The sequence below is a fragment of the Corvus cornix genome, chromosome 8 (genome assembly GCF_000738735.6).
Source record: "Corvus cornix cornix isolate S_Up_H32 chromosome 8, ASM73873v5, whole genome shotgun sequence".
NCBI classification, from domain to species: domain Eukaryota; kingdom Metazoa; phylum Chordata; class Aves; order Passeriformes; family Corvidae; genus Corvus; species Corvus cornix.
This window is the reverse complement of record NC_046338.1, coordinates 672,951-685,668: the sequence shown is the minus strand read 5'-3', so window position 1 is coordinate 685,668 and position 12,718 is coordinate 672,951. Positions and strand designations below refer to the sequence as shown.

The 12,718-nt window shown below is 50.1% G+C and overlaps 1 protein-coding gene across 4 annotated transcripts in view; it reads right to left on the bottom strand.

Moving 5' to 3' along the window:
* Window positions 1–12,718, bottom strand: part of NEGR1 (neuronal growth regulator 1) — a 191,288-nt gene that overhangs the window by 43,023 nt on the left and 135,547 nt on the right. For 3 of the 4 annotated variants that reach the window (XM_019291630.3, XM_039556362.1, XM_039556364.1), the window contains exons 5-6: window positions 7,187–7,307; window positions 2,107–2,258 (exon numbers count right to left, since the gene is read on the bottom strand). In XM_019291630.3, coding sequence (XP_019147175.1) covers window positions 2,107–2,258; window positions 7,187–7,307 — 273 coding nt within the window. The remainder of the gene's footprint in view (window positions 1–2,106; window positions 2,259–7,186; window positions 7,308–12,718) is intronic. The other variant, XM_039556365.1, reaches the window with a different exon arrangement.

Sequence of the window (12,718 nt, the reverse complement as noted above, 5' to 3'; positions counted from 1 at the left end):
AGCTGACGGTGGCAGTGCAGGTGTGCCCTGTGCTCAGGGTTACAGCCCAGGGTCACACTGAGGGGCTGAGCTGCTCCCTCTGTGGGGAATTTGGGATCCCCCCCCCATGTCTCTGCACACCCCAGGGGTTCCCCATGGGATGGGGTATCCCAAGCTCCCCCAGGTCACAGCACAGGGTCACACTGGGGCTGAGCTGCTCCCACTGGGGGCGTTTGGGATCCCCCCTGCCACGTCTCTGCACACCCAACAGGGGCTCCCGAATCGCCGCTGTTACGAGGCCACTGCACTCCTCAGACTGTGTCACACCGGTGCAGCTACAGACCGCAATGTTCCCTGAAATAAGGCAGCAATTCTATTTTAACACTCCTCGAGTAACAAATGAAACTGTCCTTAGCCTTACGTTTGGCTATTGAGTGCTGCAACCACGCAGAGCTCGCAGCTCCCTCACACATACCTGAACCAGCACATATGGCCCACTCCCACTGCCAACAAAACGAAATGGAGCAGTTTCACAGAAGGTTCTTGCTGAAGGATTGAGGAGTCCACACTTAACAAGTTGCTACCCTGAGAATTTTTCTAACTTATTTTTTTGTTGTTTTTTTTAAAGGGATAATGCTTCTAGATAATATTAATGTAAATTATAAGCAAAGGAAAAACTCCACCAAATAATCCTGATTCCCAACCAAAATCCAGATCACCACCTTTAGGACAGCTCTCCTTGTTTTGGCTGGCTTAAAACAATCACAGTATAAAATAAGACATTTCAGCTTGGTCTTCGAGTCAAACCTCTGAGCCAACATTCCCCCATTTCCCCCCCGAGGTCAGGAGCACACCCAGATTTCCATATTTTCTCTCAGACCATTCTGCTTCCCACATCCCCTCTCTTTCATGATGGAGAACATCTATTTTTATGATTGGTATCAATGTGCTTGGTACTTCTATGACATTTTCAACCTCTGCCTCTCAAAGAGCTTTTCAAGGGTGGCTACAAGGCACCTCACAATTTAAGATGGAAAAAATCCTGGCAGCAGCTCAGAGACAGATTCAGCTCTGCTCTGTTCAACTGAAGCCAGACCCTTCCTTTTACCTGCTCTGAATTGCAAATACACCAAATTCCAGCTCCTTCTGGTGTAATACTCCTTTGTTTTCACTTGCATTTCCTGTTTAAAATAAGTGTTACATCGTTCCCACTTTGGTAATGACCTCCCAAATATTAAATAAATGGCAGCAAAGGGTCCCCGTAATTTTGTGCCTGTTACGTCTCTTCTGCAGGAATTCAGAACCTCCTGACAACACACATCATAGGGGGAGTAAGTTCAGGAGGAAATTTCCAGGCTGGAAGGCAGTAACTGTGGGATTTTAGCAACTGAAAGCCCGCATTTCCGCTCAGTGAGGAGTATCCTTATGTGCAGGATACACCCCGAGCTTTGTCTCTGCCTTTTGTCGCCATCAGAACAGAGCAGCACCAGCGCTCCACCACAAACACCCGTGGATCCACCAGAAGATGGCTGAACATCCAACAGCAGTGAAATTCCACCAAGCCACAGCTACAAACACCTCCCAAACAGGACCTTGGAGACCCATTTTGGGCAATCTCCACGCTGCACATCCAATGCTTTGCCTCTCACACCGCTCACTGTCTTTTCCAAGAGATTTCACTTCTCTGCCCCAGCGACTGACAAACCGAGGTGTGAGAGAGCTCTGGCACATCCCCCTTCTCCAGCTCAGGGTATTCCTTGGAATGTGCTGGGGAAGCTCTGACCTCTGTCGCAGTGGCCCCGAGGGACCTGTGATTGCCGTTCTGAGCAGGAAGCTGTGGCTGTGCAAACTGTGCCTCTGCACCGCCATGGCGGGGTGGGTTAGCTGGGATTGCTGGCAGATCCGCAACTCCCTGATCCCCCAAAACGTGCCACGGCTCTCAGAGCCCAAACCCTTCTGCAGCACGGAACAACCAGCACCAGGCGCACAACCTCCGAGTCCCGACGAAGGCCACGGCATTTCCAGGGTGCTGAGAGGGAACGAGCACGCTGCTCCTTTTGGGCTTTGGAATCCACGGATGTGGGAAGCACCAACCCTGAACATTTGCCACACGTCCCCGTTACTTACGGTTGAGAGGCAGGCTGGCATTGGTCGTCCCTAGCTTGTTGGCAGCGACACAAGTATAGTTGCCAAAGTGCTCTTCTGTCACATTGGTAACAGTAAGAAGGGATCTTGTACTATAATTTTTAATAGTGATTCCTTGTTGACCATTGATCAGTCTAGAAAGCAAAAAGAAAATGTCTATAACTCACATACCACAACCAAGATTTATTTTTTATACCTCTCTTCTCTTTGCTGGTTTTGCAGACAGCCCTGGGAGCACCGAGAGCTCTTTGCGAGCTGCCGGTGCCTGTGCAGGTCCTGGCACACTGCAGAGTTCATGGACAGCCCCGGGGCTGGGGGTGCTGAGGGAACGGTGCTGCCTGCGTGTCCTGCAGCGGAAGGAACAGAAACACCCACAGCCCCTCCTGCCCAGAGGACGGGGGATAGAAGCTCCCAGGTGCACAGCTTGGATTTTAAGCTGGGCAAAGCCAACTGGAAATTGAAATCCCCTCCCTGGGGCAGAAAGGTACGTGGTAAGTCTTTCTAAGAGGGTTTTTTCAGCCTCTGGAGTTTGCTGCATCCTTTCACAGCTCTGGCTGATGGCAGGTGAAGATTAGCAGTCAGGATTGTGACCATGGTTTCATTTATGGGGCTCTGCAGCTGCAAATGAGCCTTGCAATTAGGGACAAAGTGCTCCAGCAGCACTGCTGAGGGCAGGATCAGGTAATGAAGCACAGGAAAAAGCCAAATGAGGAGTCTTTTCACCCAACTTTGAGCTTCCCACCCCAAATCCATAGGAAAAATGCAGGTGTTTGGATACTGCTCCCAAAGCCATGTCAGGAGCATCGCTGGGCACCAGGACAAAGCAAGAGGACCAACTTTAATGATGTTGTCGTAGGCAAACCACGTCTGCTCAAACAAGGAGACGAGAAGGGGAACCGTGTTATTAAAAACTCGCTACAGTTATTACTCATAATTCCTTCTATTTCCCAAAAGGAGCAGAGTTTTGGATTAAGAATACAATTTTTGTCTGCTATATTGAAGGATATAATCATATATCCTGGGAATTAATGCCATCTTCCACCATTCTGTCTGAAAACCTTGGCAAATCTGTCATTAATTGCACTTGTGCAGGTTGTGGACTGAACATTCCTCATTGTTACGTGAGTGCCCCTCTTCCCATCGGATCCCTGCAGGATGCTGCTCACACAGGGATTTCCTTTCCCTGGGCAATTTGTGTTGCTGTAAAGGACTCTGCTCCTCCAGCCTAAGGTTGGGGAGAGGACATGGCACATCCCATGGACATGAAAACACAGAAAAATGGGATTGAAGTGCCTGGTTTGGGGAGAACACTGCACTTGGAAGATTCATCTTTTTTCCAGAAAGAGAAAACTTCTGTACCAGGCAGAAATTTGTCCACTCAGCCTCTGGATGTTCTTCTTCTAAACCCACCAATGTCTGTCCCTGTTTCCTGCAGAAAATTCCGAGAGAGTTCTTCACTCCCAACCCCCCCCTGCTGCTCCCACACCTGCCCGAGCTGCAGCCAGGGTCACTGTCCCTCGGGTTTGATCCCCGCTCCTCTCCCAGGGGTACCAGAGCCAGAGCTCTGTGTCCACCTCTGCCTGTTCTTCCCTGGGAGGGTGGGCAGGCCCTGGCACAGGGTGCCCAGAGCAGCTGGGGCTGCCCCTGGATCCCTGGCAGTGCCCAAGGCCAGGCTGGACATTGGGGCTTGGAGCAGCCTGGGACAGTGGGAGGTGTCCCTGCCATGGCAGAGGCTGGAATGGGATGGGATTTAAGACCCTCTCCAACCCAAACCAGTGTGGGATCCTGTGGTTTGTACCAGCTGTTTCCAAGCCAGCTCCACCCTTTCGGCCCGTAAGCAGAACTTGAACTGCACCATCTCCATTTCAGTTGTAAGGTTTATCTCCCTCTTTTCCAAGAGAAAATGGAGCGTTGGGATTTTTGCTGTCCCCATGCCCTGTCACACGTGACATCTGCCTCAAAACCATGGAGAGTGTCTGCCTGTTGTGACCTGCTGCCTTCCCCAGGCTGCCCAGGGGACGAGGCCCCAGCTCAGGGCCCTTCCCTTCCTCCCACTGCTCCCACATCCCCTTCCCTCACATCCCTGCTGGGAAGGGGCTGACGCTGGGGATCAGGACTGGAAGTTCTGGAGCAAAGGGGGCAGGACAGAGATGGGTATCAGTGAGCCCCACGATTCCCAGAGCTCCGGAGGGTGGCCGTGTGCGGCGGGAGGCAGCAGATGCTCCTCCTCGTGCATGAGCTGCTCCCTGCGCTGCTGGGCCCTGCTCAGCACCAGCACACGCTCATCAGTCCTGCTCTGGGCCTCGCCCAGGGCTCCCAGGCTGCAGCAGCATTTCGGGGTGTGCAGACACCCTGCACGTACCTTCCCCTTTTGCTCTGTGCCACTTACAAAGGGAAGAGCGAGCTCCTTTTCATTCCAGGGATGGCTCCCACGCATCCCCAGCTCCCCATCAGTGCCAGCCCCCGGGGCCCTGCCTTTGCTTTCATCTTGGAATACCTGCACGTTGTCGTAATTGATGAAGCCATGATAATGAGTTTTGTTATTTCAAATGTAAGTCTTGTTTGCTTTGAGAAGGAAAAGAGAATTAGTATTTTAATATTTTATTTAGGTGACTTTTGGGCTTCTTCCCTGTGGCTGTTTAATGTCTGAGTTCTAACTTCTGTAACCCCAGAACACAGCCTGGGAGCAGATGTGGGTCCAGAGCTGGCACAGTGAAGCCATTCTGCTCTCCATAGGGAATCCTCAACACTCTTCAAAGCCACACACATTTCTAACACCCCATCCCTGAAGTGCCCCTGGATCTCTGGAAGTGCCCCAGGCCAGGCTGGATGGGGCTTAGAGCACCCTGGGATAGTGGAAGATGTCCCTGCCCATGGCAGGGGGTTGGAACATGATAAACTTTAAGATCCCTTCCAACCCAACCATGGGATGTTTCTGCAACAATTTCAAGATGCTTTTATTAACTTCTCCCCCAAAATGTTCTCTTCCCAGTTCTCCCCACCCTGTGCACCAGCACCTGTGGGAAGTTATTGAACAGAACCCCTGGGAGCTCAGTGATTAGGCAGAATTAGCCCTCTCTGCCTCAAAACCAATAACTTTACCTCAGTGCAGTCTGTTACTGCCTCTGTGTTTAGCTTTAATGGTTATTTTATGATGAGATGATCCCTGGAGTCTGGGAATGGTGGGTCTGGATTTACATTAATCTCAGTAACAACAATGCAGTTTCCACCCCCAAAAGCCTTGTTGCAGACACTGCACGCACAGTTATGATTACAGGGATAACTCCCACTGTTAATTTATTGAACAATCCATCCAGATTTCTAAAAAAGAGAAGTCCCAGTCCAAGAGTATCCAAAAAAAGTAGGAATCTCTCTATTGTGTTAGCAGAAAGTCCAGAAGGGTGTGCACTGCCAGGGTGCAAACTCAGCCGTGGAGTACAGCTGCAAATTATCTGCAGGGTAATGTAGGTGCTGCTGTGAGCTCCCTCTGAGAGCTGGACCTCTCAGCTCTGCATTAAAGCAGTGCCTGAGCTGGCCAAGGCTCATCCTGAGCTGGCTGCCCATCCTCTACCTCTACCCAGCGGCAGAGGGGAGACACTGGATCCAAAACCAGCCCGGGGGTATTTTCCTCTTTCCTGCAAGGGACGGGGCTCAGAGATCCCCAGCACCTTTGTAGTCATGTACCAACAACAGCTCACAGGATACCCTGAGCTGGAAGGGACCCCCAAGGATCATCAGATGGATGATCCCCCAAGGGATCATCAGATGATGATTATCAAAGGATGGAGTGTTAGATTTAACCCAGTATTTGAGAAGCAAGACCCAGCAGGACAGAGAGTTTCCTGCTGAGGTGAAACACCAACCAAAACAGGAGCAGAAGCACAGCTTGGGTGTCCTGAAATGCTCTGCCTCACTTTTCCTGCTGCTGCTGTGGCACTGAATGTGCTCAGCAGAAAAGAATTTGGTCAGAGTTATAAACAGAAAGGTGATCAGCATGCTGGGAGCTGCTAATGGAACCCAAAGTGCCAAAACCTGCTCTGAAATCCTTCCCACAGAAACGGTGTTTGTGCCACAACCGCCCCCAGGACAGGCACAACACAACCATGAGCAGCCATGGAAATGGGATGCAGATGGATTTCACCAGCAGGGGAGAAACATTTCCTGGTCCGTATAGGAAAGATCAGTTTCAGAGAAGGTTTGGTGGGATGCAATGGCTCAGCAAGGAGGGAGGAGGACAGCAGCTCATGCTGCAGGAGGGGAGCAGCTGACAAAGGAGCTGACAGATGGCTTTCTGTGAAAAAGGGTCATTAATATTCTCCTGCCAGCTCCCAGGTTTAATGGGATGTTCGAGCTGAAAAACCCACCACTTGGGAGCTTGGAAATTCCCAAAGCTCCCCAGTTACAAGGGACAATATCCACCTCCTTTTGCACCACCGTGTGACCCCAACAAAAATGAGCTCCTGCACAAGCCAAGAGCTGTAACCCAAAATGTCCTGTTCAAAAGAAAAACATCTCCCTGTCCAGTGATCTGCCTTTAAAATCAAGGTGACTCTGCAGAGGTGCCTGTTGCTGTCCCACAGCCCCCATGACCCAGGAGGGCAGGGGGCTGCACACAAACCCAGAGCACATGGTCAGGTTTCAGGTTCAGGCAGGGAGTGCTCCCCTGGCCCCCTTGGCTGCAGTGACCTGCAGAGCTCTGCTGACCCCACGGAACACAGACCACCCCGGCACAACCGGGGCACAATTCACACCGGTTCCAAGTCTTGCTTTCCAAAGTGAGGAAGACAAATTAAACAAAAATCCTTCTTGCAGATTTTCCAGTGCTTTCCTGGCTATTCCCCTTCAAAGGCTGCAATTCCTGCAGCACGCTGGGATGTCAGGCTGTTACTGCAATTTCCACTCTCACAGAACAGGAGCCGTGGCCACGGGGCAGCTCCGGGAGCCAGCAGCTCCAAGCACCCGCTGCTGGAGCTTGGGGAGCTGCTGGAATGGTCACCCCGGGGCAGCCCCAGCCTGGCAGCAGCCCTGGCACACGAGGGGTGGGCGAGCAGTGGCTACTTACTTCCTCTCTCCTTTGTACCACTCAAAGACCGGGGCAGGCACTCCTGCACCTTCGCACCGGATCAGGCCGTTCCCTCCAAGCACCACACCGCTGGATTTAAGTTCCTGAATTGTGGGGGCAACTGAAAAAAAAGAATTGTAAAGTGGACATTGGTATCTGGATAGGCAGGTGACCCAACGCCGCTGCTCCTCCTCGGCCCCTCCGCCTGGCGCGGGGTCTCCTCCAGCTCGAGGTACATTCCACCACTTTTTGCTCCAGCAGAATGAAAATTATCCCACACTGCAGATCCTACTCCGTGTGTCTGGTGTAAAAACCCAGCTGAGACGTGAAGAGAGAGCAATCCAGTCCTGGAAAAAGCTGCTTTTCCAACAGTTACCCAGCACAACCCACAGCCATCAGCATTAGTGCACACGAGGTGTGTTTAAACCCCGAGGGCTGGGAAAAGGAACCCCCAGCACTGGGGCACCGAGAGGCTCCGAGGACCCCCTGTCACTGCGAGGCTGTGGCAGGTCCCCAGGGCCAGCACCTCTTATCTCCTGCATTGGCTGCAAACACCCACAAACCCAGAGCTCAGGTGGCCTTTCAGATCTCAGATTAAAGGAATCAACCTCCAAAATTATGAGCCAACCACAAATATCAGAGACAAGTGACTTTCCCATGATTCCACTGCATATGTAAGTTGGAAGTTTCAGTAAGTGCATTTTGTCTTTTTAAATAGTAAACACTGTAAATAGTAATAAACTTTTGGAGCTTAGAACTACAGACACAAATAAAGATAAAAAGCAATTGTCAGGTTTTCCTGTTGCCAGCAAAAGGAACCGCCAGCTGAAAATAAAACACAGCAAATTCCTCAGGAAAGAGATTATCAAAGGAAACAACTGCCTCCTCCTGGAACTTTTTACGTTCTCTGGTTTTAAACGGTAATTTATGTGCATCATCAAAACGCTGTAAAAACCAAACCACATAACTTATAAATAAAAATCTGTTTATTTTTTCCTGAGCAGTTCTCCAGATGTTGCTTTAAGGTGTTTATGGACACGTGGAGCTCTGCCTGCCTTGCTCTGCTTCCCTCACCAGGAGCTCCTCATGAGCCTTGGCTGAACCACCTGAATGGTGAGGGGTCCCTGGGCCACCCCAGCTGAGCCTGACCCTGCCAGGGCTCTCAAAAAAGCTGGGAAGAAAGCCCAGGAGTTGCTGGCTTGGGTTATGGGCAGGATGGAAACTTGGGGGTGGCCAAAGGAAGCATCTTCCAGCCCCAGCAGTGCTGAGTGAGCCCCACCCGTGTCCACACTCCTCGAGGTGCAAACCCCTCCCTGGTGGGGAAGGCAAAGGGATTTGATGGGAATATCTCACTGAACCACAGCGGGTTTGGATAGGTCCCTTTCCACACCTGGAAACGGGTGCACACCTCGTTGTACCCGGGTGTGAATTGATTACGGGTGGAAACAGCTATCTCTGATCTGTAGTTAAGCATTGCTGTAATTACAGGAAACCCAATCAAATCTCCTTGTAAATCTTAAATACTCAACAATCGAGTGCTGCTAAACCCTTGTGCAGCCTTATCTCTGCATCGTATGCTTTGCAGTCCCTTTTGCATTCCCGGCCTCCGTGTAAATCATCCCGAAGGGCTCCTGATGGGATCTTCCTTCGTGCGCTTTAACCCGCGCAGTACCCAGCTCTGCAAAGCCTCATTTCCACAAATCCAGGTCCAACCCTGCTTTTGCCAGCACTTGGAAGGTGTTCAAGTGACCAAACCCCGCTCTGTGACACAGCCTAAAAGGGAGCTCCGTGTTTTCCACGGGCCTGCCCTGCTGGAGCAGCAGCGGCTCTGGGGCAGAGCAGTGGCAGCCACGTCCCCTCCCTCACACCAGCGGCTGCTTTCCCACCTTGCAGGAGGGGAATCTCCTGGGAATGCAGCTGCCATGGCCAGGGAGAGCAAACACACCCTGAGCACTCAGCACAGTTCCTGATTTTAACAAAACCGGGTGAGGGAGCTTCACCTGGGGTTAAACCAGAGCCGCTTCTCCCTCTTCCATCGCTCCCATCCTCCCACAAGTCAGTCCACAGACTGGCAAATTCACCCTTTGCCTCCAGCTTCCCCATCCCCATGACTACAACAAACCAATCCATAAATGCATTAGCTTTCACCCAGTAACATTAACGTTGGAAGGGGATAATAAATATATAAGCAATTTGCATGTCTATGTCTCCATAATCTGCACAGGAAAAAACACAGATTGGTTTTGTTACTCCATAAAAACAACAGGGACACGTAAAACATTCCCACTCCTTCCCTCAGGTTGTATGAAAGATGTGACCACTGGAAGAGCAAATAAGAGATGAGCAAAGGCCTGAGTTACAAAGTTGTTTTATTTCTAAGAAGTACCACCTTGCTGCTTCCCCCTGGGCCTGCTCAGCTTTTGCTGGCTGTTTTGGGGGTTTTGGGGATGCTTTTGTTTTAGTTGGCTGGCTGGTTTTTACACAAAAGCAGAACACCACTGACAACGTGTTTCAGGATGAAATGGAGCGTAACAACACTTGCTGCTGCTTCTCAGGCAGGAGCACCCGGCCCCGCGCTCCGGGCACAGCTGGGAAGGGGATGACAGCTGCATCCCAGCTCCACATAACAACTCCAGGCTCTGCGGTCTGTTTGGAAACTGCTGGAAAACTTCTGAGGAGGAAATTTTCTCAGATCTCCCTCTGAGAAGGATTTCAGCCTCTGTTTGTTTGGAACGAGAATTGAAATCAATGTTCCCTGCTCCGGGAAATCCCTGGTTAATAAAGGCATGGAAACACAAACCGGAGATCGTTGGAGCCGCTGTCTCTTGGATTTATCACTGTCAGGTTATTTTATGCTTTTTAGTCTAAAGACAAACTGAGGGATGCAGTTGTGTTCCTGGAGCACTGATTAGGGAGCCAAAAATCCATCAGACCTGGAAGACTGAGCAGCTCCAGGTGAAATCCCACACTCAAAACCTGCTGCTCTTGCTGCCGAGGTCTCCTCTGGAACAGGAAGAGACAACAACTGGGAGGAGAAATTTGGTTAAAAAGAAGCTGAGGCTGAAGGGAGGTGTGGGACAAATGAGATTCCAGCTCCAGACCCCCTCAAACTCTCACAGCTGAAGCTTTCCCCTCAGCCAGTGATGTGGGAAGGGATTCCCACTGAGCAGCCGGCACAGTCCTGTGTCTGAGGGTGTGTGGAGCAGCTCATTATAAATAACAGTAAACAGCCAGCAAGGAAATAACACCTTGGCTCAGAGGTATGGAGCAGCAGGAGGGAGGGTAAGCTGGGAGAGGCTGCAGGAGGAGGGAAGCGGGGACAGCCTCCCACAGCTCCCAGGGCAGGATTATCCAGACAAATCAACGGCTGACAGAGACACCGCAATAAAATCTAACAGGGATGTTAACAAGGAAATGTGGTGTAAAACGAATAATTTAAAATGTATTGTCATTTGTAGGTCTCCTAAATAAAGGTTATATAAAATGATAGAGGAAAAAATGTGATTATCTGTGTCTGTCAGCAGCATTGGCTCCTGTAACTCAGATCCAGAGGTTTTCCTCTCTACAGTGGCTCCTTGTTCAATCCCCTCCCGTGGTTCATCCCTGCAGAGCAGGGCACTTCAAATAAATGCCTAATTCCTGGCTTGGAAATGAATTACGGGAACTGACTTAATATCAGTTTCCCAATAGCTGTGAGTGCCTTGCTGGGAAAGGCTCTTTGGAGTGGGTGCTCCGAGACGCCGCCTCACTGGAGTTTTCCCAACGCCCTCCACGTCTGTCCCCCGTGAGATGGCTTGGGAGGGACGGCTGGGCCTGAGCCAAAATACGCGTTTATCATCCCCAAAAAATACAGATTTATGGATCCCCCCCGGAGGGGGCTGAGCAGAAGTGTGGGAGGGAGGAGAACTGGGCCCAGCATGGCCTGGAGGTGCTGTCCGGGGTCACCGAGGGTTCGGTGTCACCACATGGGACCCACGCAGGTCTCACCCAGCACAGAGCTGTGCCCAAGGCCAGGCTGGACACTGGGGCTTGGAGCAGCCTGGGCTGCGGAAGGGGTCCCTGCCCATGGCAGGGGTGGGATGGGATGGGACTGAGGGTCTCTCCCAACCCAAACCAGTCCCTGATCCTGACACTCTGCACATCTGAGCTCCCTAATGCCTTCACACGGAAACCCAAACTTTACACCTGAAGTTCTATTCAAAACCAGCCCAAAGGCCTGTTGAACCTGGTCCTCATCCCAAATATTTTCACTTTGCTTTCAAGTGTCTAAAGGAAGAGTTAAACCCGTGGCATTCCCAGGCACAGGCAACACACCAACTCCAGCCCGAGCAGGTTTCCTCTTTTAACATTTTAATGAGCTTCGGGACTTTTATGCACATTAGTTATGTTGCCCTAATTACTCATTATAATTCTAATGTGCATTTTATATTTAATTACAATGCTTATAAAGATTTGGTATGGACAGTAAATTATTATAACTAGCATGTGCATAATGATTACGAGCTGAATTTATTAACTTTTACACAAGCATTCAGGGCTGGAAACTTCCAATTTCACCTTTGTGAGCCCCCATATTGTCTGATTAAACCAACGTTTTTGTGGCATTAATTGTAAATGTCAAGAAAAAAAAAATCTTTTCTTTTCCCTGTTTTCATCAGCTTTTAATTTGGCATCTTAATGTCACCTTTTGTTAGTGAAATTGCTTTCCAGGGTGTTAAGATAAAAAATTCCAGGTAAGAGAACAGGTTTTCTGAGATGTGTTTTGTGCTCAGAAAAACAGATGTCAGCAATATTGAAATATATTTTTTTATGTATATGCACCCTCAGAGTGTTTTACCAATAGAGTACCAAGTCAAACAGTGTTACTTGTACTTCATGTAATTATATAAACGGTGTTACTTGTACTTTATATACTTTATATACTTGTACTTTATATAATTAAGATGGGCTTTCGATACTCTGGATTATTTAATTTTTCTAATTTATTCAGAGCAGCAGCCCTACCTCTCCCCAGATTAATGGAGTGGTTTAATAATGACTCTTCACGTCAGAACCTTCTCTGCTGTGCAGAAACATTTGAGAGACACGACTGGAACAACCACTGGGCTCAGCAAGTAACAGGCTGATTTATTCCAGCTTTTCTTGATGACTTTTCAGAATCCCGGATTCATTGGGATCTTGACATGTACATTTCCATAAAATTTATACGCAAACGCAGGAGGTGTCGGTAAGAATTCAGTTCTAGATGGAACCCGCTGTCTCTTTTGAGCTTTTCACAGAATCCCAGACTGGTTTGGGTTGGAAAGACCTTAAATCCCACCCAGTGCCACCCCTGCCATGGCAGGGACACCTCCCACTGTCCCAGGCTGCTCCCAGCCCCAATGTCCAGCCTGGCCTTGGGCACTGCCAGGGATCCAGGGGCAGCCCCAGCTGCTCTGGGCACCCTGTGCCAGGGCCTGCCCACCCTCCCAGGGAACAATTCCTTCCCAGTATCCCATCTAAATGTACCTTCCTTCAGGTTTCCCTTTCCTG